At 40.5% G+C, this 26,392-nt stretch overlaps 1 protein-coding gene across 8 annotated transcripts in view; it reads right to left on the bottom strand.

Annotated features, from left to right (window-relative positions):
• ppp1r9a (protein phosphatase 1, regulatory subunit 9A) overlaps positions 1 to 26,392 on the bottom strand; it is a 54,229-nt gene that overhangs the window by 15,899 nt on the left and 11,938 nt on the right. For 6 of the 8 annotated variants that reach the window (XM_026156108.1, XM_026156109.1, XM_026156107.1 and 3 more), the window contains exons 3-7: positions 14,972 to 15,104; positions 14,137 to 14,257; positions 10,051 to 10,155; positions 5,710 to 5,845; positions 1,908 to 2,060 (exon numbers count right to left, since the gene is read on the bottom strand). In XM_026156108.1, coding sequence (XP_026011893.1) covers positions 1,908 to 2,060; positions 5,710 to 5,845; positions 10,051 to 10,155; positions 14,137 to 14,257; positions 14,972 to 15,104 — 648 coding nt within the window. The remainder of the gene's footprint in view (positions 1 to 1,907; positions 2,061 to 5,709; positions 5,846 to 10,050; positions 10,156 to 14,136; positions 14,258 to 14,971; positions 15,105 to 26,392) is intronic. The other 2 variants (XM_026156110.1, XM_026156112.1) reach the window with 1 other exon arrangement.

Raw genomic sequence — 26,392 nt, 5'->3', positions numbered from 1 at the left:
GGAGGCAGTGCATGATGCACACTCACTAGTAGTGAATGCAAGAGGATATGAGCTGTTCTGTTCACACGTCAGTGCAATCCAACATCACACAGCTTATTTATTAGGAGACTGACAGGTGTTCGACGTGTGTTCTTAAACACACGGCTACTATGTAACTCCAAGAAAACTTCAGGGCTCTGGTGCATGTGCAAAAATAGCAAGAGGTAGTTGTGTAGCTTTCGAGGTTCCAATCTTTTGGTGCAAAAGTTAATCTGCTTCTGCATAACATCTTCTAACAACTTCTAGAAATCCTTGGACCTAGTGAGTCTGAATAAAGCTCAGTGATGCAGCAAGTCTAAGAGGGAACAAAGGAAAAGAAATGACTGACTAAAGTGGGTACATGTTGGGATAATGACTGTGTTAGACCTGCAGAGCGTTACATTTTTGCAGAGCTTTCATTTTCTAATATAAAGAGTCATCCTCCCCTTTTTTTAAAAGAGGTTTGACTAAAACTGGGGGAGAATATTTGGCTGTGTCTACAAATCAGTGGACATCTGATAGATAATTTACTTATCGCTCACTCACACTGGAGTAAAAATAGGACAGCAACTTCCTTGAGACCAAAAAAAAAAAAAAATGTGGTGGTGTCTCAGTGATAGCGCAGATTTTCTTTTTCATTTAGGAGTAGTTTGCAGAGGGTGAGCGCGCGACACCGTCAACCTCTGTGGATCACAAAGCGAATACACTGCACTCGGACTCTGACTGACTGCAGTCAGATGAGAAAAATTGGTGAAGGTTTAAAAATAATTGCTGCCTAAATTATAAATACAGATTTACAATGTGGGTCAATCTATGTAGACAGTGACAATTTATCTCAATTAATCATCATATTATCAGTGAAAGATTGCAACAATTGCAAACTTTAACCATTCGACTCAATTCAATCAGAAACTGACTGTTTCTTATCAACATTTTTTGTCATCATTAAAGTCACAGCTGACTGCAGATGGTTGCAGACCTGAGACCGTTTTAAAGCAACGCCATCACAAGTTTGGTCGTGCCAATTTTTTTCATAGCACAATTAATCATTGCTGTTTCAAACAGCATCTTGTATCATCACATTTTCTCTCTGTCATTTACAAAAGCCTGACAGCCCCTTAGTCAACTGCTTCCTAAAAGACTCCAAAAACAGAGGCGTTTAAGAATGAAAGGGAAAAGCTGAACTATGGGAGAGAGGTCAAGAAGCAGAGAAAATGACAAAATGGAGTAAAAGCACACACCCTGAGCCCAGGGAGTACATTATATTTTCACTCGATATCCACTGCAGTGCCTGCAGTGCAGCTGGAGCCATTTGTTAAATGTGTCATACAGCAATTGTGGAAGGCCGGTGGTGCCACAGCGCTGATGGTAACGGTGTTGGAGCGCGAGATCGATATTACCAGCATTAAAGCATAAATGAGTTAACTGTCAGTAAATTTATGTTCTGTTTCATTGCTGTAATCTTCAAAGTGAGTTCACTGTTAGCGAAGGTAGCAGAGGTTCAACAAAGAGAGCTTCTATTCTGAGGAACCCAGTGTGTGAAGCGCTGCCAAGATCTGGTTCAAAACCAGCTTTATGGTGTTCACTCTCATTCTTATTCTGGGAGTTTCGACTAAAAACACGGGCAATTAGGTGTAATGAGGACTTACATCACTTTGTGTTCACACCTCTAATCATTCAGATTAGCAATTAGGGAGGGTAAGCGGATCGCAGATCTTAACAAAAGCATCGTTTTGCCAAGTTAAATTTAATTACCTTTTTTCAGTAGCTAAGCAATTCTGGTGGCTTTGCGGGTGTATTTGCAATGTACGCTTCAAACCACTGACAGAGAAAAATGCTGTAGGCTCCCATCAGTTATGTAATCAAGACTCAGCGGCGTTTCAGGTTACCTCTCTGAACTTCTGGTAGAGTTTAGTGGCGTCCAGCTCCGACGGAGACAAGATATCCTCCGTCTCCGGTAAGTCAAACACTTCGATGCTCTTCTCTCCTCCCGCCACTGTTGTTCCTGCCTCCTCCTCGTCTGTGGCGTATTCTCCCGTCTGCTTTAGGAGGAAATGTAAAATCACACGTGGAGACAATTATCTGCATGAATATTTAAAACAGAGCACAAAATATAAATCCAAGTAGCACACACACTATTTTTTAATCTTTACTGTAAAGCACAGATGGTTAATATTATCACATTTATGAAGAATAAATAGAAGCAACCAAGGTTGGTTTTCAGTCTGTCTGTCATTCATTTTTAAATGACAGAGGTTTTATATTAGTAAAGGGTCCCCGAGGTCTTGTAAAAGTGACATTTATTTGCATGCTGTCATCACAAGTCTGCAGGCACAGCAGGAAAGAGCCAGCAGAACTTCTACAAACTTTAGTCAAGGTTGATATCTATACAAACTCGCACAAAACCAGTGAAATGTGTGACAGATGTCACTTTAAGTACAGTGCGAACGCAGCAGCGGTATCTGAGGTGAAATGACTAACTGAACAGGCAATTAGCCACTCCTACAGTGAAGCCAATACAGCTATTAGCATTCACCCTCCAGTGAGAAGTTAACAGGCTGCAGAATAGCCTAAACGGACAAAACAGATAACCTGTCAGGCTCCAACTGTGACATTTAATTATCAAAGGCTGTAATCATGTTGGAGGGGATACATCCCCCCTTGGATTCAACTATGATCAAACTGCCCCTGCCAGTAATTTCTGCAGAAAGCAGTTGCTTTTATTTACTTTTCATTACAAGTAGAAGACACAAGACACCCAAACCTAGATTTGGTCTCGCCAGCAATGCTCTGGTGGTTACAGCCTTGTATTTGTCACCTTTTACATCCTTTCCATCTTCTTTCGTCTGACTACCCGAAACTCTTAAGCATGTTGTTGAAGCCGTCCTCGCTTCACCTGCTACTTTACATAAGTAATGCTATTTTAATGCTGCCGGTTACATAAGATTTAGGTAACCATGCCTAAACTTTGTGTGAAATAAATCAGTTTGACAGCCTGGTGAGCTGAAATTATAATTTCTTTAAAAGTAAGCCATCAGATAAGTTATGCTGACAAAATCTGTCCCTGTTTGGGTTTTTTTTTTTTTTTTTAATTACTCACCATCTTGCCTCAAGTGCAACAAGGTCACATGTCAAAACTAGTGAGGTATGAGCATCCAGCGGGGCTAACGCTACGACTGAGAAGGCCGGGGTTTCTCAGAAATGAAGAGACTAATGAAAGTCACCGGAAACAACTTATTACTGCAGCTTTTAGTAGTACTTAAATGAAAAATATTTATGTAGGCCATTACACTGCATGTATTCAAGGCAGTTTTTCTCTTCTCTGATGCCCAAAACACTGTATAATGAGTATTGGCAAAAACCATTAAGCACTGGGCCCAAATGGATTTGTTGATTCAGTCTTTGGCTGATGACCAACAGACTCGAACACTTCCAGTGAAGCTGCTCCATGAAACATCTGCAGCTTACTTTTACTTTTACCCCCTGCAAATTTGCTTTCTCATCACAAATACATTTTATAATCTCCATATGATTCAGAAATGATAAAGGCTTGATATGCAACAATTAGCTTATACTGTGAGTTTCCATCATCAGTTGTGTAATGAAATACAGAAAATATTTGTACACTTGTCTTTGTACCCGCGCTCCACATGCACACGTACACACTTCTGTGCCTCTGCTCTCAGCTCTACTCATTACTGTGCCCTACATCTTCTCCTCATCTTTCCCTGCACATCCCTCCAACTATCTCCCAGATAGCAGGGCTCAGGCCTGATTCAGTCACATGCATCGCAATCGAATGGTCCCATTTCCATAACAGGCTCGGTTGTTAAAACAGTGCCATCTACATACATTAAGCTACCATTTACAGATGGTGGAGTTGACCATTAAACACACAAGAGCACCGTCATCTGCACAGTATAACTTCCTCCTACTGAATGTATAAAGACAATCCTTTTTGAGGGTGCCCAGCATGTGATGCACCTTTGACTGGAAGCAGTTTTGACAGATACAGGAGATCTTTCCTGCCTCACACCACGACATCAGTATTTATTTTATGTATGTTTCTACTCATTAAGCTTAACCTATTATATTTAATTCAACTCCATCTTTAGCACAATTTTGCAAACTTATTATTACTTTATTGCTTCATTTTATTATTATTGCTATTCTATTATTTTTTAATTATTAATGTATTTATAATACTAAGCTCTTCTACTTTATATGTTGTGTTTATTTTTTTGGCTGCTGTAACAGTAATCCTCCAGCTCCACCCTTATTATTATTATTGTTTTAGCACATACTACTATACTGTTAACTTTGATAACTGAATTATTTGTCTTTCTGTCACTATTATTTATTATGTTGAACATGACAAAGATTGCATGAGATTATTTAGAGGACCAAAGGTTGAATATAAGACTTGTGGGCTATGCTTCCATTTAACTGTTAACAGATGGGCATGCATGTGTCTGCTGCATGTCTGTTGTTAAATGCACTCCTCCTTCCTCTTGGGATCCGATTCTAAGCACCAATAAAGAGCTGAAGACTCTGTTGCAGCCCTCAGATTGAGAAATAACTCCCACCCACCCAATGACTCTTTCTAATATTTATAAAGATTTTAATATTGATGAGCTCTTTTTACTGCCACACGCATCTTTGTAATCCTTTTGCAACCGTTTATCCTATCAGCAGCAAGTTATGGATGCCTTAGTGCTCCACAGAGGCTGATTTTGATTCATTTTACAGCAGGCTCTAATCGATGTATGGATTAACAAATTTAATATAATCACCATTCTTATGTTTATATGTCCATGTGGGGATCTGTAAGGGAAAAAAGCCCTTAAAGTGTTTATTTTCTTTTTCAACATTGAAATCTTACATTACATTTGAGCCTTAACACTCTGTAGGAGCTTAGGCAGTGCTGACATGTAGTATCAGCATTCAGAGCCTGGAAAAGAGTTTCTTAAGCATGAAGAGTGCTCTCAATCCACCGTCTGCAGGGAAATGAAAAGCTTCAAAGAGCACTGATGAAAACAGTGAAAGATGTCTGGTAGTGTTTGTCTGCATGTATATCTACGCATGAGTGCGGCTGTTTCTGTGTATGTAAGTGAGGAAACACTTGGTATTGATTTATGTTACTACACTGTGTTATGTCTTGTGTATACACAGTGTAAGAGTGTCTACATGAACACACACACACATACTCAAAGATATGAAGGCCCCTGAGCTCAGTGTTTGGTGGATTAAACAAGCAAGTAAGCAGCAGAATCAGAGAAAGAAATGCTGAGTGATGCTTTCGAGGACCAACTCTCGCATGGCTCTTAGTATGTGTGGCTGAGAGAGAGAGGCTGTTCTGTGTGTCAGCATCAAAGCCTACTGTCACTCAGTTTTATGAAGCTAATAAGCTATAACTTCCAGCCCATTGGAAGGAGAAAGGAGCTTATTTGCATTAAGTGACAACCAGAAGCCTCATTTTCTCACTACGGTGTCATGTAGAGAAATGTGTTAGCAAATGAACCTCAAATACATGCAGATATAATGAGATTTATTAAGATAATGTTCCTCATATTAAGAGGCTGGCATCTTACCCTGGCTGAACCTTTGCATATTCAGACTATCATTCACAAAGTCTCAAATGCACTGTAGAGGACACCCAGGGCAGTGGCCAGGGTTGCGTATGGTCAATACCTCATCATCATCGGCGTCATAGTGGGCGTACTGCTGCTCTAGTAGTTCTCTCTGTCTCCTTTCCTGCTCCAGGGTCTGCTGGATGAGCGTGGCCACCTCACTCTGCTGACCTGGACGCTCCCGGCCGATCACAAACCTGTGACAACAATAGAATAGAATAGAATAGAATAGAATAGAATAGAATAGAATTCAACTTTATTGTCATTGCATATGCACAGGTACAGGGCAACGAAATGCAGTTTGCATCCATCCAGAAGTGCTTTAGTGATATAGATATATTACAATATAGAGGCAACAAGAGGCACTGTTGACCTACAGACACAGAGGCGGCCAGCACGGGATTACACAACATGACAGTAGAGCCTAAAAGATATAGGATTGATATTTGGTGATTTAAAAATGCTGATATTGCGATATGTCGGCCGATGTTGGATGGATGGAAGCCTGGATCACATTGTTGCGTCTTTAGCATTTAAAACACAGCAGGGAAGTTGCAGCGCCCTCTGGTGGACAAACAATGAACCATCAAAACATGTTTGAAGGGTGTTTCTCACGTCTTCTTTTACTTACTAAATATTAACAGATCGGCAAGCAACTAATATGGACCAATATCGGCCAGCTTTAGTTACCACATGACTATTTGAATTTGTTAAATAATTTATCTTGTAATTACAAGTATGAATATTATAATTACAAAACCACGACCTTTCACACTGTGAGTTATCAGATTTATTTTCTTTAGACACTCGATATAAAGGGTTTAATCGTAAATGTAGCATCTGACAAAAACGAATATTTTTCATTTTTAATATTTTAAAGGGTTTGACATTTGTCTGACACTCGATTTATACTTCATCTACATCATAACCTACAACGTAACTACAAACCTCTCTGGAACTTATGATTTAACCTAATAATGTAGCCTGACATGCACCTTTTTACAAAATCATACAGAAGAGGAAAACAACTTTAAATTCATTTTTTGTCCATCTTTCTTGTTGTGATGTGTATTTATGCAAGGAAATGAACACAACAGTAACGCAGAGAGCAAAACAGAGGCCCACAGCCACATAGCAATGGCAGCAATATGTGCTGACGTAGTGGGCAGGGCTGGGAGACAGGACACGCATAATAATGTGAGGCGACAGTCAGCTCGGCCAGGCAGCCTGTTATTAAGCTGGCAGAGAACTAAACAGAGAAGACCAGCAGTTACGCATGCAAACAAACACAGAAAATATCACATTAAAATACAGCTAAAGATGCCGATGATGACAAAGAGCAGGAGCTAAAGATTGCTTATAGATTTGTGTTTGTCTATATTACAGGGAGAGGGAGCACTGAGAGTACAAATTAGAGCTACAAATAAGGGGATAACAAAGCAAAAAGATGCTCATCTCTCTCATCACGCTTCTGCTCAAAATGTAAAAACTTAAAGCAAATAATAGTTCTGCAACTCAAAAGAAAATTTATAACGCAATCGCCAATTTATTCTCCTCGTAACACCAACGAAGCCGAGCAATCAAGTAAGGGGATTTTTGTGGCTCACCCTGCAGGGTCCCTGTAACTATGTGTATGTGTGAGCGAGGCCCGAGCTATTGTGTGTGCGCGTGTGTGTGTGTGTGTGTGTGAGAGAGAGAAGAAAACAGAAAAAGAGAGCGAGAGTGGATCGGAGATGGGGTCTAATCAAGTGAATTCATCTCCCGAGAGCTCTTTTATATATTTCTAAAGGGGATGTAGAGAAAGCCTTACGCTCCAGCAGAGAGGCGTATTTGATCTACATGTGAAGGAACAACTGAGGGCCAGGACACACAGTAAGTAGAAAAAGAAGGGGGGTTGGAGGGGTTAAGCTAAGTACTCTACTGTAGGAAGCCTTTGGACAGCAGGGAGGTCTGAAGAGTAGCTGACCTGAAAAGAGCCTTTCCGCTCACGCATGGGGAGCCTGTCGTAGTTTCTCCTTAAGATCTGGGACTGCCACACAGGATGCTGTGCAGGATCAGCTCAGCTGCAGACACCACTGATTTATTCCATTTACTCCAATTAATAGAGACGTGGCAAGGATGCAGAAAGTGATGCTTGGAGAAGCAATGCAGGACACACGTCTTGAGCATTAAGCAGCACTGGGTTGACAGCCGTTTGAGGATGTCAGCACAGGTTCACACATACCAGATATGACTGGTCAGCCGTGTTGGAGACATGCTATCTAATGTATCTACTGCAAGTTAATCTGAGTTCAATTTAGAGCATGATTAAGTCTGATAGTGGAATGCAAAAAATACACTTACTCAAGTACTGCACTTAAGTATAACTATGATGTGTATTTACTTCGATTAAATACTTTGAAATGCTTCTTTTTACTTCTGCTCCACTAAAGTTTGGGGGCAGTTACTGTTACATTATTTTAAAGCTTTAGTTACTAATTATTTAGCAGAATAAATACTGATAAATTATGATATCTCGTTATAGAATTAGACCCACAGCAAAGAATAAAGCAACTACATTAGCTCAAGATGCATTATCAAAGTGATGTACTCTAAAACAATAACTCAAATACACTCCAGTAACAGAAGATAAGAACGCTTAATGAGCTACGGATAAAAGGCATAGATAGTATGACACTTTTTAACTTTTATTTAAGTAGTATTTTGTGTACTTGACTTCTTCTTGAAGAACATGTTTACACTGTAACATTGCCACTTTTACTCAGAGTATTTAAATGCTTCTTCCAAAGCTCTGTAAAACAGTTAATCAATACAAAATATTAACTTCAACTTAACAAAAAATAAGAAATTTTGTTTCCTCAACTCGTATTTGTTTGTTGTAACAGTGCTTCTTGACAATAATTCTGATGCATTGATGCATTTGTGCGTGAGAGTTGCGTATCAGGGTTGCATAACGCCAAGAATCATTGTTGTGACAAATAAATACCGTAATCAATCAAACACAGATGTCCTTATTCTTTTTATCTAATGCTATCTATTATGTGCTAAAGCCATTTTCCAATGTTCCATGTATTTTGGGAACAGTTTCCTGTCTGTGATGGGGTCTTGGCAGCACGTTTTTAAAAGATCCTGGGATCACCTCTAAACCTGGATGATTTGCTGCTGGAAGCCGGGGTAAATATAGCAAAATGGAAAATGTAGGACAGTTGGCCATAAAACCCCTGGTGATCAGACGGAGTGAGAGAAGGATTTACAGAGGAGGAGGAGGGGGTGGAGTGAGTGAGACTTGATGGATGAAGACTGAAAGAGTGACAGTGAAGAGAGGGCAGGAGGAGTGATAATTTGTTGGAAGAAATAACAGCGAGGAGTGAGATTTATCATTATATTTCCTGTAAACACTGTCAGAGTTTAATGTTCATATACTGGACTACAACATTTATATATCTTACAAGTACGTCAGTGTATTTCAGTTTTTAGACTTGTCATAACTATTTCTTTATATTTGCGAGGTGGACAGATGATATACGTCGGCGTTTTCAAGGCTGTCTCATCTGTACAGCCACATCCTGGAAAATCTCCACTGTCAATATTATTTCAGCAAACATCATCTGTCCAACACTTTTGATTATTTTGGATATCTCTTTGTTCAGCCTTCAGCTTTTCATCAGACACTGTAGTTCCCACACAGCTATCTGTCTTTCCACAGGTGAGTTCAAGCATAATATGAATATAGATCCATGACAAAGAATGGAGGGCTCTACACCAGCAAGGTCGAGGTCTGAAAATAAACTCGCACACTTCTCCCGAGATGACTGAAGAAGAAATGGTGAAAAAGTGGCAGAATGAAAAGAGTGGAGAACATCCTCAATAACACACAATGGCGAGAATCCAGAGAGAGAGAAATAAAAACGAAAGCCTGTCAATAAACAGGACAGACAAGAGCGAGAATCAACTAAACGCAGCCTTCTCTTTCACATCTCTATGTGTGCGAGTACTTCCTCTGCTTCCCAGTGCTGTTAGCAGACCCTGTCAAAAACAGCTCGTCATGTAATGTTAAGGTATTTCTCACTAAGTAGGACTTTTGCAACATAATAGCTGGACTAACTGCATTGATACTCTTCCTGCGGCTAGTGAGACCATCACTAAATATAAAGAACGCTTTAGCGCTTTTAGGGAGCTGTAAAATAACTCTGACTGTATAATAGTAGTCGTGGATTTTGGAGCTGACAGCGGCTTGACACACTTTCCTGAAATCCTGCTGTACTGTTACAACTGATTTTCACAATTCAACTCTCAAAATTTGAATTCTAATGGAGTTATCACTCCAGCATTACTATGTCCTGTTCCCAATACTTTGTTGCATTAGACTGCATTATAGTTTATGGTTGCATGTGTGTATTACCGGACGACTCCTGATGTGTTCCTGAGGACTGAGGCAGCAAAGCTCTGAGTGACGCCCACCAAACTGGTCCCATCCACCTCCACGATCTGGTCATTCACTTTGATTCTGGCAAATGCAAGAAGAAGAATCTTTCAGCACTTAAGATAAGATAGTAATAAACATGTAATTATAAAATAAATGAATAGAATAGAATAGAACACAATAGCCCTCTATTGTCATTGTACATGTACAATGAAATTATAGGTGCTCCAACACCAACTGTGCAGGAGCAAATAAAAATATATCAATAGTATAGACATCAGGAATAAATGTCTGCGTTTTACTTTTACTGTGCATACATATAAGCTGAAATCTGCATGCACATATGACCTCACGCTGGGCTTCTGCATTCGAAAATGATTGTGGTCCAAAGGCTAAAAGATGCACAAAGTCACGAACACGCTGGCGTATCATTCATGTTCACATAATTTATAGAACTACAACAGCGGAAAACTTTCTGGGGTCACAAATTTCCAGTGCAATAGCTCCAGACTACTGTGTAACAAGGAGACAGAGGAGATGAGACTCAAAACAAACTATGAGGGCTAATGGGGACATGGACGCCTTTCGCCCTCGGCTACAATACATCCGGTATTTGTGCTCTGCTCTGGACATGACGGGAGGTCGCCTAAGTTCTTGACCTAAAATGAAACTCCTGATAAGACTTGAGTATACAGGATTCAGGGGAACTGCGAACAAATTGCTTAAAACAGACAGCCTTGTTGAATATTCAATTTAAATTTGCATGAACATTTTTACTGAAAAAAAAGATGCAGAGGGATTTTGAATCTGGATTTTGAGTAACTGCTTCAACATATAAATAAAACAAAAACTAGCTCTCATTATTTTCAACAAAACAGTGAATTGTGCTAATAATTAATTGCTGGAAGCCACAACAGACACATTATTCTCTTCTTCAACAGCAATTTGGTTTTTTATTTGGTCCAAAACAGAGTGCAAGAAGGCCCATCTCCTCGATACTTATGAACACAAGCTTGAAAACTTTAAACTTGTACATTTCTCACATTTTTATCAAATAGAATGGGCAGATGAGATGAAGGTCTCTTAACTCGATTTTTCTTGATTTGTATGAATGAACTACCCCCATAGGTTCAATTTAAAAGCAATAAAACTCAAAGATAAAAGAGTTCTCAAGTGATCTACAATTACAATTTCATAAACTGGAGAGAGCCACAGTAGCTAAGACTATTTAACAATGGTCAAAATCACTAGCTACCTACAAATGCATCCTCTGCACTGTTTCCTTTTTATTTACCGCAACAATAATATCAAAATGAAGAGGTGTTTGATGGCTTCATATAAAACTGCAGCTCCTTCTCCCAGTCTGTTACAACATAACACCAGCTGCCGAGCAGAATTTAGTATGTCTGTGACAGCTGACGCATCAATCACAGATGTCACAGGGATGTATAGAGACACGTGGGCCTGACAGGTAGACAGACAGCAGGCTGGTTGTCTGTCAGCGGTCCAGATGCTTCTCTGACCTTCATAGATGCTACCATCCAAATGTGGCTGTATGTGGTCGAGCCTAGTCGGTATACAACTTCCAAACAAAGGCAGCAGGAAAGACAAAAAACTGCCAACAAAGGACCTTGTCAGTTAATGTACATACACCGAATTACACATCCTATCACCCTCATGTCCCCTATCTCACACACACACACACAGGCGAGACATCGAGCCACAGCCAAGTCATTCTGTCTGCCTGAGAGTGAATGCGCTCCTGCACATTAGACCATTAAGTCAGACTCAGCAAAGACAGAGCCCTGTGGCAGGGAGGGTAATGACTCAAGGAAATCACATTCTGGATAGTGACTCCTCCCTTCTCTCCCTGTGTATATCTGTGTGTGTGTGTGTGTGCACGAATAAGTGAGCATGCAAAAATTACTGATTACTTTTTGCCGCCATGACACTAACATCTCAAGTGTACAGTTTATTTCTCTAATACTGTGATCATGGTCTATTGTGAAATCCATCATGAGGCCACAGCCAGAACTGCAGATTCACAATAAAGAACAGCTGTGTTTCCATCTCTAATAAAGACACTAATGATGCAATATAATGTTGGAAGCATTCATTCACTTGAAGTATAATAAAAACTTAGTACATTGGCTTCCTCCCACAGTCTGAGGACATGCGTGTTGGGGTAATTGCTGATTCTAAATTGGCCATAAAGTGCTGTATGTATGGTTAAAATGAAAGTTTGAATGGTCAGTAAGAACAGAAGAGCGTTATGTAAATGTGAATGCATTACTTAAATATGCACAGCACTCTGGCTGTTTTAAAGCCAGCTGTAAAAAGATATTTGATTTGTGAATATTTCTTTTTTCCTTTTTCTTTTCTTTTATTCAGTCTTTATATTAAGTGCAGATGTCCATTTCACCACTAAACTACAAATATCACTATGAAACTATTAAACTTCACCAATATCTTCACTTATATTAAGTCAGTTTGTTAATATTTTAAGTGTTCTGAGATTTTATGTTTAGATATGCATGTTAAGCACTTTAAACATGTTTAACATGCAAATGTTGCATCAATGTCCAGCAGGTAAAGTGGTAAAATATCAACCTAAATGTGTATTTTTGTATTTTATTGTATTTCATTACATGAGTCTGAAGGCAGACATGTTACTAAAGAAAAATAACCCCCAAATCTCAAAAGCTGAACAGTCCATGAACAACATTTTTGTCATGTAGCGTCTCATCACAAAAACTTGATGTTAAAAATATTCATGAAATAGCAACAGTGGCTGTCCTCTGCTGTGTAATGATCACCAAATTTGCATTACACAGTAGTGCACATGTGTTAATGTTAATTACCTCTGAACACAAAGCAGACTTCATTCTTTGGTGACCATAAATACATTTTTCAGAATACATCATTTCAAGGCAGCTATTAGATTAGAGGTTGGTTTTTATTGTCGCCATGCCTACAGCCACGCTGCTAGCATCGCTAAAAATCTAAACAAGCACACGGAGGAGCACGCTCAACAGCTTCTACAGCATTGTTGTAAAAATGAAACTAAACTAAAAACTTTTTTTCCACTAAAGAAAAAAAAAGAAACAGGCTCAACTCTACAGTCACACAAATGTGAACTCGAGCTTCAGCACAGTGTTCCTCTGATCTTTTCAACTTCTCTCACTTCTCCCACTCACCATGGGAAATTAGGCTTTTTGGAGTCAGTGAAACTGTCATCTTAGAACAGATCAACTTTTCTCACTTTCGAAGGAGCTGCTTCCTTTCTGCCGCTGCTTTTCTCCGTCGCTCTGCTGGTTACATTTTAACTAATCTCACTGTCATGTTCCTCAGAATTTCTGCCATAAGAATAAATCCCAGGAGTAAACACCTAGTGCAAACAGCCCTGCTGCATTAGGCTTGTTTTCTATGAAGAGCTCACTAGCTTCAAACTGCATTGTGAGGAGCAGTTTCTGTTTATGGGGAACCTGAACCACACAAACAAACTAATAGGTGGAAGGTGACAGCTCAAGAGGCCAGTCTGTCAGCTGAGGAGCTGTCATCTCCTCCATCTCTGACTCATTGCTAACTCTGCACTGTTTACACTTTTCATAATGCACAAAAACACATAATGCAATACTGTAAAACATCCAAGGACATAAATAGAAACAGAGACTTTAAAAATCAGCGCTTTTCTGCAGAGAAACTCTGCAGAGAAAAAGAAATATAATTTAATGTAACGACTCCGTCACACCTACACACACACCTACACAGGTACAGACCTGTGTAAGACTGTGCCTCCCTCGGTGGATATAATCCGAACCCCTGCTGTTAAATCTGAGAGATATAGAGTGTGACTGCGCATGTAAGACCGAGCGAGACAATATGGTGGAGTGGTGCTGGGGGAAAAAAACATCTATGGAAATTTATTCCTGTGGAGGGACTACATTTATATACTTTTTGCACAACATATGCAAGTTTAATCCTACGTGCATGTTATTTGTTGTCTCCAGACCCACTTTTAGACTGAAAGAAATGTGTGATATCCAGCAGGAAAGCAGCACCCACCTGCTATCTCTCTCCGCAGCTCCACCCTCAATGACAGTCTTAACAAAGATGCCCAGTTTCTCCAGGCCTGCATCAGCACCAACACCCATCCCGATGATACTGATCCCCAGGCCGTCTTCATCTGGAAACACAAAACCCCACAAATTTCAAGTGTCATTCTCTGCATTTTCATAAGTGTCCAAAGATCCAGTCAATCAAACCCAAAATGACTTCTGTTAACAATGTCAACCATATTGTGGAATATGACAGAATATGTGAATATGTTCAGTATTAACTGAAAGAATAAGGAGACGTCAACCTCCAAGACATGAAACAATTTTTACAAGAATGTGAAAAATGGAGGAGAAATGCCCTTCATTCATCCCTGTCCTGTGTTAATAATTCAAATGCTGTTAGTGTTACATAACAGAGAGTAGATTGTGGTGTCCCACAACGTAAAGTCAGTGTATTTTAGATCCTGGGTGTAAATGAATTTTAGTCCAGAACAAGACAAGTGGAAAACATGCAGTGTCACGTCTAGGGAATTAGGATGAATTAAGCAACCCTTGCTTTTTGGGATAATCTAAGTCAAATTGCAATTTGTGAATTATCTCTTTGTAACATCTAACAACAATAATAATAATAACAAAATACTGCTAATGGTCGAGGGAGAGATTTAAACTTTAAGGCATGATCTATGGGAAGGGGATGAAGGAAACGTGAAGGAAAAAAATTAGGATAGTACAGAAGAAAGCAAAAAACAAAGACATCCTGTGTAGGTGGTTCTGTCTGTTGGGTATGATAAGTAGCTGACAGGATCCCATCTTCATTAGGATTTTCTTAGATTTTTCCCCACCTTTCTCTAGCTCCACAGGGAAGAGCTCCAGTTTCTCCACCCTCTTCTCCAGCTCATACTCAGCAGAGGAGGCCACGGGATCCACCTCCTCATTACGTCGGTCATAGTCTTCATTGGAGTAGGTGTTAAACACCTGAAAAAAAACAACACACAGAATTATATAAGCTAGTTGCATTTAAAAAAAATGTATTCAGGCTTTATAAAGGGCACATCATACTGTACTAATAGGCTCACACAGGAACAGGTTTTGCCTTTGCACATACAACACTAACAATGCCACACCTGGGAATGTTACATACATTTATACTACTCTGCTTGACAACAGTGGTTGCTCTTTAGGCGAGGGAGTAAATAAGAGCTTTGTGTTCCCAATTATTGGGAACACAGCACTACTTTTAGCTAACAGCACTTGGATAAACAAGGTCTTTATATGAAAGAAACAACTGCAACCACAAATAAACTGTAATGCAAGGAAACATAATTGCTTTGAGGACGGGGATGCCTCTCTCTTTCTCTGAGCTGTGTGGTCCTCAGAGGAGCCTCTCCTCCCTTGCAACAGTCAGCTGTCACTTCAAATCTCAACCAAGCGCTCTCAACGGCTCCCTGCAACGAGGAGGAAGGAAAGGAGAGGAGAGAGAGCTGTGCACGCTCTTGTCACGACTTTAGTGTGGTGTTCTGCCGAATGCTGTCTGCTGGTGTCGAAGAAAGAGGTGTAAGAATATGCAAAGTGTTCAAGCGCGTAGATTAACATGCATGTAAGTGCAGAGGGAAGCTTGCATGAAGGCATAAGCTTCACTCCGGCAAAACAGGCACCTGCAAACCCCGACTCCAGGCGCTATTAATAGAATCTCAGATTTATCTTGAAGTGAACCCATTAGCTGTTTTCTGTCACTCTTTATATTAATTGTGGCCAAAGTTTCAAATACTGAGGTCAGTCTGTGATCAGTTTCACATCAAAGAGAGTGGATATCTCTGCCCACCAGCTAACAAAGCTTCTGTTTGTGAGGGGCAGCCAATCAGAAGAAAGACAGCTTAAAGAGAGGAAGATGAGCTAAATTGGTTGTTTTGGACAGAAGTAGAGATGGACCGATCTGATATTATGTATCGGTATCGGGTCCGATACTGACCTAAATTACTGGATCGGATATCGGAGAAAAATAAAAAATGTAATCCGATCCATTAAATATCATGAAAGCACCTCACAAAACTTGCAACACGCCGTAACTCACCTCAGAACGTTAGCACGTCGGAGCAGTATGCATCACGTGATAGAGCGGCTGTGGCATGCGGGACCTGTCGGTGGTCTGGATAGCATGTGGAGCTTCGCTAGCAACCCGGCATTTCATCTCCGACAAAGTTATCCCCGAGAGAAGTAAAGCAAGTGTGTAAGTCCATCTCTGAATGTTTGTAAAGCATTCCCACATTAAGCTTAACAAGCGATATAAGGAGCGACTGCCTCTCCTGCTGCTACTTCAATCATGAAACTGCTTAATGATCAGCTGATCGGCTTTTCTGTCGCGAGTCCGTCTCTCTTGTTTGTTTTTGGCCCACTTTGCACCAGAAAGAGGAAACCAGCGGCTGAACAACAGCAGCACGTTTAAGCTTGATCAGCTGTTGTTAGAATTTATTTAATATTACTTTCTACTCGAGGATCTTTTTCTACGTAGCTGACGCTGGTAACTGTGCAGGGGCGGATCTAGCAAAGTTTAGCCAGGGGGGCCGATAGGGCATTAACAGGGAAAAGGGGGCACAAAGACATACTTTTCTTTCTTATTCTCATTTAAAATGTCGAGCTTTTAATAAATAATTATCTGACACCCAAAGTTTTAATTTGATGTAAAATGAATAGAAGTCAATTACTGTATATAGTGACTATTAAGTCTAACATACCCTAGTAAGCTATAGTACTTTTTCCTTTGGGAAGGCACCATCTGTGCAGTCTGCAATTTTGTTGAAGAAAGATGTTGAATCTATTTAATATTTCTTGAAAAATAATTGATTTCTGTGCATTTTTTTCCACACTGCATCAAATTAAGGTTGATTACGTCGATTAAGCATCATGAGGTGGAGGGTGAGGGGTGGTTCCCTATTTTTTATTTATTTATTTTTGTTGTTGCTGGGAGTTGGAACCCTATTAGTTAGGTTGCTTAATATTTACGCTAAGTACTCTTTAAAATACCAGAATAGGGAGGATGGTGTAGGTTTAAGTTTATTAGATTGATCAGTATTGCTGAACTATGAAATATTTTTTTTTGCATACAGGTATAACAGAATAGCTTTAGTGTAGTTGTTGTTTTAAACTTGAGTATGAACTTATACAAAATGCAGCAAGATATTTAAAAAACAGTTTTGTTGATTAAAAAACACTATATCGGATTCATATCGGTATCGGCAGATATCCAAATTTATGATATCGGTATCGGTATCGGACATAAAAAAGTGGTATCGTGCCATCTCTAGACAGAAGATAAACTGGAGGTTTTTGAATCTTGATCTTTGGTGAAATTCAAGAACAAAATGACATTAAAAATTAATGTAACAGGATCCATTAATTAGACTTAAATCATTGGAGCTATTCACAAAACCGCATCAATAAGGCATCATATAGATGTGTTACTCACTCTGTTAAAGAGATAGTGTGCTGCACGCACAGACAGGGCACAATGAGATGGCATGATGCTGCCAGGATTTGCTCTGTGAGATCTTGCATGAGATCTGCATGACCTCCCTGTAATCAATCATTCAGTGTTATCAACAGCCCTGCATTATTAACACTTGCTTGCACCCAGAAGCACACGCACACATGAGTATATGCACTGTATAGACTGTGCAGAGAATTACAACATATCAAATCAGACACACGCAAACACTCAGCAATCAGTAGCAGACGCCATCACACTCACAGGCCCGTTAAACACACCCACGTATGCACACTGCTGACAAATGCTAACACCAGCACTTGCTCTGTCCAGGATGTCCTGAACGCGATGCCGCCATTGGCAGCCAGTACATTATCTAATGGCCTCTCTCAGTCACTGTGTGCTATCTACAAACACATTAGCATGTGGCCAGTCACTTGACAGAGAGAAAGAGAAAAGATGAGGTCATGAGGGAAGATGAGGACTGATGAGGGTGGATCTGTGAGGGAAGGTAAGCGTAGAAGAGTGGGCGGAGGCTCAGTGATGGAGAAAGATAAGGGCAAGCGAGGGACTTCTACGCATCTGGGAGGCAGATGAACTGAATAGTAAGCGGCTGGAATAGAGAATAATGGTGACTGAGGGAAGGAGTGATGAGATAAATGAAACAGCACGCACAGGGGAAATAAGAATAGGTAGGCAGGAAGAGAGTGAACCAGAAACAGACTGAAACATTTAACAGAAAGCATTTGCCTACAAAACAAAGACACCCGATGGTTATCTGGCTCTAAACAGAAACCCCGGTATGCATCTCCATCCTGTCCAAACACCACCTGGCTTCCAGGCTCAGAAATTCTTTAAGAACAGATAAAATATGTAGAAGGGTTATCTGAAATATAAAGGTCAAGATTCTCTCTCACAGCTACTTCTCTTCTCAGATAGGATGTATAATATCTTCTTGTTCTCCTACAATAATTGGATTTTGTTCTGGGGAAAAAATACTTTTGGATCTGAAATACCAGTAGAGCGATAAGAGGCTCAAAGGCGCACAAAGAATGATTTGGTACACCGTCGTGTGAGAGTGTGCTTAACCTTGGCAGGGTGGCAGAACTGCTGCCTGCTGCTTTTATTACTTTAGGGAGGTGTAAAGTGGCAAGAGAGTAAGACCAGACATCCACCTGGCAACTACTAGCCTGACAGCTGTGGGAAAAACTGTTGGGACCATAGTTTGACGGATATCAATATGTTTACCCATATTAGTCGTTCGGGACTGCTGTGGCTGAATCGATCTCAGCTCCTCCTCTCCATATGTCCAAGGATCCTTGGGTAAGATACTGAACCCTGGGTTGCCCAGTTGTCAGGCAGAGGTGCTTAGGTATAGATAAAAGCATTGCATGAAAGTCTGTGTGACTGAGCGTATGAGACATTGAGCAGAACGCGCTGTGTAAGAAGCAGTCCATTTACCATTAGTCTAACAAACTGGCTGCGACTTTGACCTCATCATACTGTAATTACAAACCCCTACATTTTTACTTTAGTTATAGTAGCTTCACACAAGGAGAGTCACTAAAAAAGGGAGACTGAAGCATAAGGGACCGTTTCCCCATGTGGTTCTCCCTTGGAAATGGAGCCAGCTTTTGAAGGTTTTAACACAACACGGCCATTTTCATGTAAATATATTCATCTATGCTGCCTGCAGTTTCTGTCAAGCTTAACACCGTGCTCGGGTCAAAAACAAAAAAACCACGACAGAAGTTTACATTCTGGAACAGCTATAAATCTCCTTGACTCTGTGTCATGCTGCTTGCTGATGGTGATGCGAATAGTCTGTATGAAGATAGTCCACAGAGCCAGAAAACATATCACCTTTCACAATTCTCCCAGTGTCAGTGCTTATCCTCCCACAAACTCATTCATCAACATAAAATACAGGCAGATATAATCCCTTCTCTAAGATCTGGACTACAAACCGCAAAGTACAATCTATCATTCTTAACTGTATCAAATGGCGTCTCTTATCCCCTCTTTTCTTAGACTTAACCTTCATCTGCACAACGCACTGATCAACGCCCTGTGAAATCAAACACACGCGCGTTTCTGTATTTTGCCGGTTAACAAACCTCCAGCAACAGAACAACTGGCGGTTATGTGCAGACTCTGCAGCGGTTCTGCTTGGGCAGGCACTCTTGTTATCTTTTCTCCTGTCCTCGCATCAGGATAAGGGAGTATACTTTGACTCTGAAATACGGTTTTACAGTCATCTGTGGATGCTGCTGCAGACGCCGGGACACTGCAGATGCTTGGAAAATGTAAAGCGATAAAGCTGAGGCCTCTTACTTAGTAGAAGAGCCTCAATCTGTCCTTGTATTTGAGCGCTTATGCAGATTCAAATGCAAGTACATGAATACAGATTCCTAACAATATGAATAGTATTCATGTAGGCTTTAAAAGGCCATTGCACACACACAGATGTGTAGATGCAAGCATACACACATGGCAGGGAGTCATCCACTAATGAAAAGGGCGGGAGTTCATATATACTCAATCAACATCCAAGACATTGGTTTTTGCTGCTAAATGATACCTGTCAGCCACCTCAGCTGGTCTGTAAGGATAGCGGTTGGGTTGGCCTAATAGCTCCTATGATGACCGCAGATCAGCCAAGGGATAATACTGAGACTGGAATCTTTAAGATGCTGAGTCTGGAGCCACAGTAAATAAAAAAGAAAGACTATATCCACCGAGAAAGAGAGAGAAACCGAATGACTCATATGATTCATGGTTTAGAGCAGCAGCAGACACTGAGGCTATTGAACAGTGAACAGGCAATAATAGAGAAATAAAGAAAAGAAGATGGAAAAAAAAAGCTGAGGAGTGGGTGATGCTAGGGGTAATTTGCTCCAGGGCTGTTTGAGTCCTTGCCTAAGATGGCACGGCATGGCGCCCAGTCACGGCGAAAAGCCTCTGATGGTATTAAACTGGGCCTTTGGTGAATTGGTGCCAATGCTGCCACCCGCCCTGCGTCTTCCAGACAGTGGATGTTGCCCAGGGCAAGACGAGGCTGGAAAACCCAGGAGAAATGTTCCAACTGGTGTGGCATGAACCCAACAAACTCTGCAGTGGATAAACTACAGCCTGGCTCTCTCTCTCTTTCTTTCTCTCTTTCTCACACACACACACACACACAAAAACTCATAGTCTTCTCTGCTGCGACACCTCAGCGTATTTGCATTCCATTACTTCTACCTGTGGCCACCCACACAGACACATTCGCACGACGCCAGGCTGGAGAACTGACAGGTGCTGAAGAAAGTGTCTGGATACTGAGGGGACAAGACAGTCGCTGATGGTGGAAATAAATGAATGTCAGACTCAGACTGACAGCAATAAAGAGGTGGGGATGGGAAGAACAGGGAGCGAGAAAAGAGAGGAGGAAACATAAACATTCAGTATACAACTCTATATAAAGAGAGGTGAGAACATACAGGGATTTACAGTCAATTCAAGGCCAGCCTCTCTATCTTCTTGACATATATCCTCCCTCATCTGGGGAAGTGACACTGACAGGGAATGCCACAATCACATAAGTCAGCGTTTCTTTTTTTAACTTTAGACACCGCTTCTGCATACAAAACAGACACACACACACTGTTCATACAGGAGGGCAAAACTTTTGATTTGTGTTGTCGTTTTAAAAAGCTGATTTTTCATCTGCTGTATCTACAGCGGGCTTGCTTTTCCTTTCTATCGGCTACTGCACAATACTACAGGGGGCCGCTACTCCCACCAACACCTGAGTCAAGGGCCATATACAGGACAGGAGACAAACCTAAAGGGAAACTAGACAGAAGAACTAGCTTAAAACAAGTGCATATTATCATATACAACGAGAGGGAGGAAGAGATTAGAAGTAACACAACATGTTGCTTGTTAAAGCACATGCCCACTTGCTATGCTATGTAATTCATTAGGCTGCGATAATGGCTGTGCAGAGAGTGGGACTGCATTTCTACGAATCATAATAACTAGTCTGTGTGATCTGGACTGCTGTGAATGAAGCACAGAACCCTAAAATTATCTTAGAAAGGGACAAAAATGGTTTATAGGGTTGATTTTGTTTGTATCAGCAGATCTCAATCTTGTTTCTGACTCATAAACAAGCACATGGTGATGGTGCGGCAGTCAGAACCTTCCTAAACACGAGCTTAGCAAACGCTGAGAACATTGTGTCACTGAGATGCTGTGTTCTCTGCAGCTTTTTTTTTTTCAGCAATAAAAACTGACAGTGCACTGGTAATATCATTAGCACGTGGCCAGATTGGGTAGGTGGGGGGTTGGTTGATAGTTCATGACACAGTCTGCCGTGTGGCAAATGACCAGCCTCAAAAACCGCAAGGCACGTCTCGCCTTTCCCGGATCATTAAAAATGCATCCCCCAGGGAGGATCGGGTGGCACCGAAACAAGCAAACAAAAACACAACTGCATTAATAATGGAGGGACTAAGCTACAGGCACGCACAAAATACACGCATGCCCAACATCCGAGTCAAGAGTAGTTGTTCCTGTCAGAGGTAAGAGAGGAAGGGAGTCATGATTGTTTTTCTATGGACAGCATAACTGCTAAAGAAAAACAGTACTTCACTGGACAGCTTGGTTTGAATAAAACACTGCTTGATACATACTTTCATATAGGTTTTGATACTTTGTAACATGTAACATTTTTGTAACTCTGGTTTAGTTACAGCTTTACCCAGCTATGTAGAAATGCAACAGAGTTTAGGGCATAAGAAGAAATCTGAGGCATGCTACAGCTGAGATGTGCACAGAAACAAGAGACCTACCAGAAAACCTTTTAGTACCAGTCATCAGCTGGATTATCAGTTATATTTTTGTACTTTGACTCATTCCTGTTTTGGAAATAAATGAACTTAAAGTACTGCGCAAAACACTTGAGACACCCTCCATTTTTTATATTTTGCTTCCAAGGAGCCAGAATTTTATTTTATTTTCTTCATGTATTAAGTGAGGTTGAGCAATTATTTTCCAGGCTTTTTTGAAGGTCTTTCAAACTTTGTTTTTAGACATTGGCTGCTTTTTAACTCATTTTCTGTTCAGTCCTAGTACCTGAGCATGTTTTTTGTTGGTTAAGTCAGCGGTCCCCAACCCTGGGCCTCGGACCGGTACCGGTCTGTGAGTCGTTTGGTACCGGGCCGCGAGAGTTGAGGCTCAGGTGTGAAATGTATGGTTTTCAGGGTTTTTATTGGTTTTCAGCGTTATTTTGTTATCGTTTTTATTGTTAACTCGGTTTTCCTGGGTCTTTTCACTTGTGTTATGAATAAATCTTTTTTTCGGTACCGGTACTAGTTTTATTTTGTTGTATTTATCCGCGACACCTTAAAGGCCGGTCCGTGAAAATATTGTCGGGCATAAACCGGTCCGTGGCGCAAAAACGGTTGGGGAGCGCTGGGTTAAATCACTTAATTTGGATCTATGAATCACTCAAGCTTTCAAAAAGGTCTGCAACCTAAAGGATGAACCAGTTCTGTGTCTACACATAACAGACAGCTTAGCAAAGAATCAAATTCAATTGGTATCTTTGGGCACTTTATTAGCATCCTGTCACAAAATAATTTGTTCAAATTTCTTTAGTTGATTCTATGAAAAATGTCAAAGATAAAACAGTTTGACAGGTGCAAAATGGTATTTTTGCAAAATGATTACAAAGAGCTGTTAGGTGTAAACTTTGTATATCTCAGCGTGATGTGCAACGTGTCCTTAAAAAACTGGGGAAACTGGAGATGTGGCACGCAGAAGAAGAAGTGTCAGGCCTAAAAAAGCAGATGACGGTTTCTGAAAGTCATGTCCTTAAGAACGAGGGAAAAATCCAGTAAAGACCTGACGCTGGACCCGAGAGAAGCTTCTGGCTCTTCAGCTGATCCATCTACTGTTCACTGAAGCTTCACTGAAACACACTGCCAGCGCAGTAAAAGCATACCTGCACAGTGGAACACTATCAGTCACAAATTAGCATCCCTGGAGCCCTGACTGCAACATTATTGCAGCAGTGTGGGATCATCTTGACAGAGAATGTAAGAAAATCAGCCAGCATCCACAGAAGAGCTTTGAATGTCAATTCTTGAAGACTACTGAAAGAAGCTTTCTGAGTTCAGGCTATGGTGAAGAATAAAAGTAGTCAGACCAAATACTGACTTTCAAGCTTTGTTCAAGCTACTGTCTTTCCATGTATGTCTTTCAAAGTCGCTGCACATATTTCCCATTTTCCTAGAAAAATATAAAGAAATGAGGGGTACCACTAAATTCCACAGTATCCTAAAAATTGAATTTTGGTTAAAAAGACATCCACTAAAGCACAACACTATACTGAGGAAGATTAAGCTGTAGCAGTGCTGCTGCAGACTTAAATTGTATTTACAAATTCCTAAATCCATGTCAGTGCTGGATCCAAAATTCAAGCAATGCTGTTACACATACAGTATATCATCACTCAGAAAGACAGATTGCACTAAAGTAGAGTAATCCTTTCTATCAGAAAACATGGTCAGAAAGCAAAGCTCCTGGCAACAGGCCATCTAATTTGAAATGGTCTTACAAGACTGCATTAGTTGATGCTCTAGATAAGGATGTTTTTGGGGTTACGCATGTTTTCTGTTGATCTGTCTGAATAACAACATTGTTGGACAAACTGTCAAATACACGAGGGAGGACTAGGGCAGAAATTACATCGTGACAAAAAGTCTGGAGCCTCCACTGTCATGTACTGTATTAAGGGCAGATAAATGAGCTCCAAAATTCTCAGGAGAAATAACCCTCTCTTAATTCCTTGCATGCCTGACGAATGGCACCGAGACAGCGTAAGTTGTGTATTTTCTCAGTTTTTCAGCATCAGCAACTTTGTCTTTATGTTCTTTCATGCTTCAGTAAAGTACAAGATGAGTGTGTGAATTGGTTTTGCCTGCAAAACGCACACGGCAAAAGTACGCAGAGAAAACGTGTGTAGGTGGTTTTTGCAACCAAATGTTTGCAGAAGGATCTAATCTGCAAGTACGAACATATCAGTTGGAGGCAAATGAGCCAAAGAACGCCAATTATTTCATGTATATACCTTATCCTTTTGAAAACATAAAATAAAAGCTCCATATTTATAGTGCTCATCAAGAAACACACAGATGTTTATACTGAACATAACCATCCTTTTTATGCTGTAGACTATACATCTTTCAAACTAGGGTAAAAGGCACCCAGAAAAATGCATCTACAAACACTTTTGCAACACATAAAAGGAGCGACACACATCCATCGTAAAGATTAAAGCTCTGAGTCAGAGTTGTGCTATCATTCCACTCAAGGTACAGAAGCAATGGACAAAATGTAGATCCAGTAACAGACAGCATGCAGAATGGAGTGGGTGATTACACAGACGCTTCAGTGGCCATTTAACTAGTGCTCTACTCACCACATCTGTTTAGTTATATTAGGATATTGCAGTGTTGCAAGTAATGAAAATGCAATCCCTCTAAAGGCAGAAAAAAGTCATCAAAAGGTGATATAAACGCCCTTCGTTCAGACGAGTGGTAAACAAGAGGAAACTGACAAAGCAGACAGCACACAGAGGTCGAAGACTTCTGTTAAACTCCTGGGGTGCAGTTCAACAAAACAGGGAAAGAAAATGCACTCATGAAAAGGAAAAATCAACATGTAACAGATGTTTGAGCTTTTAGGGTCTACATGTAGTCAAGGCTTGAACATTTCAAGCCTGAGAGGACTAAAAAGGTGAAGTGAACACTGGTTGAGATCAGTCACCCCCAGGCAGTCATCAAAAATTAAAAGAACCTTAGTTACATTCCTATGTCTCCATTATATCCTCAACATGACACCAGCTGCAAAGAACACACAGCAGTGGATTAGTGCATTAGAAAACTGGATCTACTTTAATACAGAAGTCTGTCTGCAGACTGGACAACCCAACCACAGGTTCGAACGTCAAGGATAAAACCACCTACACTTCAATGAACATAAGACCTGATTTTCTTCTGTGTTCGCCTTGGATAGCTCAAAGCAGCCATTTCTCACTGGGGCAGTGAGGATGTAACAGCTAGACTTTGCAGCCATGGAGGCAACTCCGTGAGGCGGTACTTACTGTAGACACAGCAAACTTCATGCTAACGGCATGATGTTTGCCTTGTTTTCTGTTGTAGCACTCAAAATTGTAGCATGATAAGTTATTCATTATGAAAAATACAAAAGAAATCTGAGGATGAATACCACTCGTCTGAGAATACTTGTTAATACACCAACTGAACACACTTAGACTTTTTCGGGGATATCACTAAAGTCATTATCCGAAGCCAGACATGAATATCTGGTGTAAATTTCATGGCAATTCACAAATCCTTTTTAAGCGGAACTGGAAAACAGACCCTGCTTTCCCGGCTTCACAGAGATTGATACAATATACTTTTTTGCAGCTGCTCTTAACTCACTCTGCATATTCACAAAGACTGAAAATTGATTGCGTGTCATCTATTCTCTGTAGCTACTACGAAGATTTTTTTTTTTTAAAAATTAAAGATTTTATAAGCAGGTCCATTGAAATGACTTGATGGGCATGTCTAAGCAGTATTACACAAATAGAGGGAACATTATGTATTAGATTATTAGACGGCTTTAAGACCCTCTTCTCCCACAGGGGTCAAGCTGGACTCGTGTGGGGCTGGGGGCTGAGAAAACAGCTTTGTCTCTTTCAGTTTACAGAGAGATGAACAAA

The sequence above is a fragment of the Astatotilapia calliptera genome, chromosome 22, assembly GCF_900246225.1.
Source record: "Astatotilapia calliptera chromosome 22, fAstCal1.2, whole genome shotgun sequence".
In the NCBI taxonomy this organism is placed as follows: domain Eukaryota; kingdom Metazoa; phylum Chordata; class Actinopteri; order Cichliformes; family Cichlidae; genus Astatotilapia; species Astatotilapia calliptera.
Note: the sequence above shows the minus strand (reverse complement) of the source record. Positions and strands in the feature narration are given on the sequence as shown.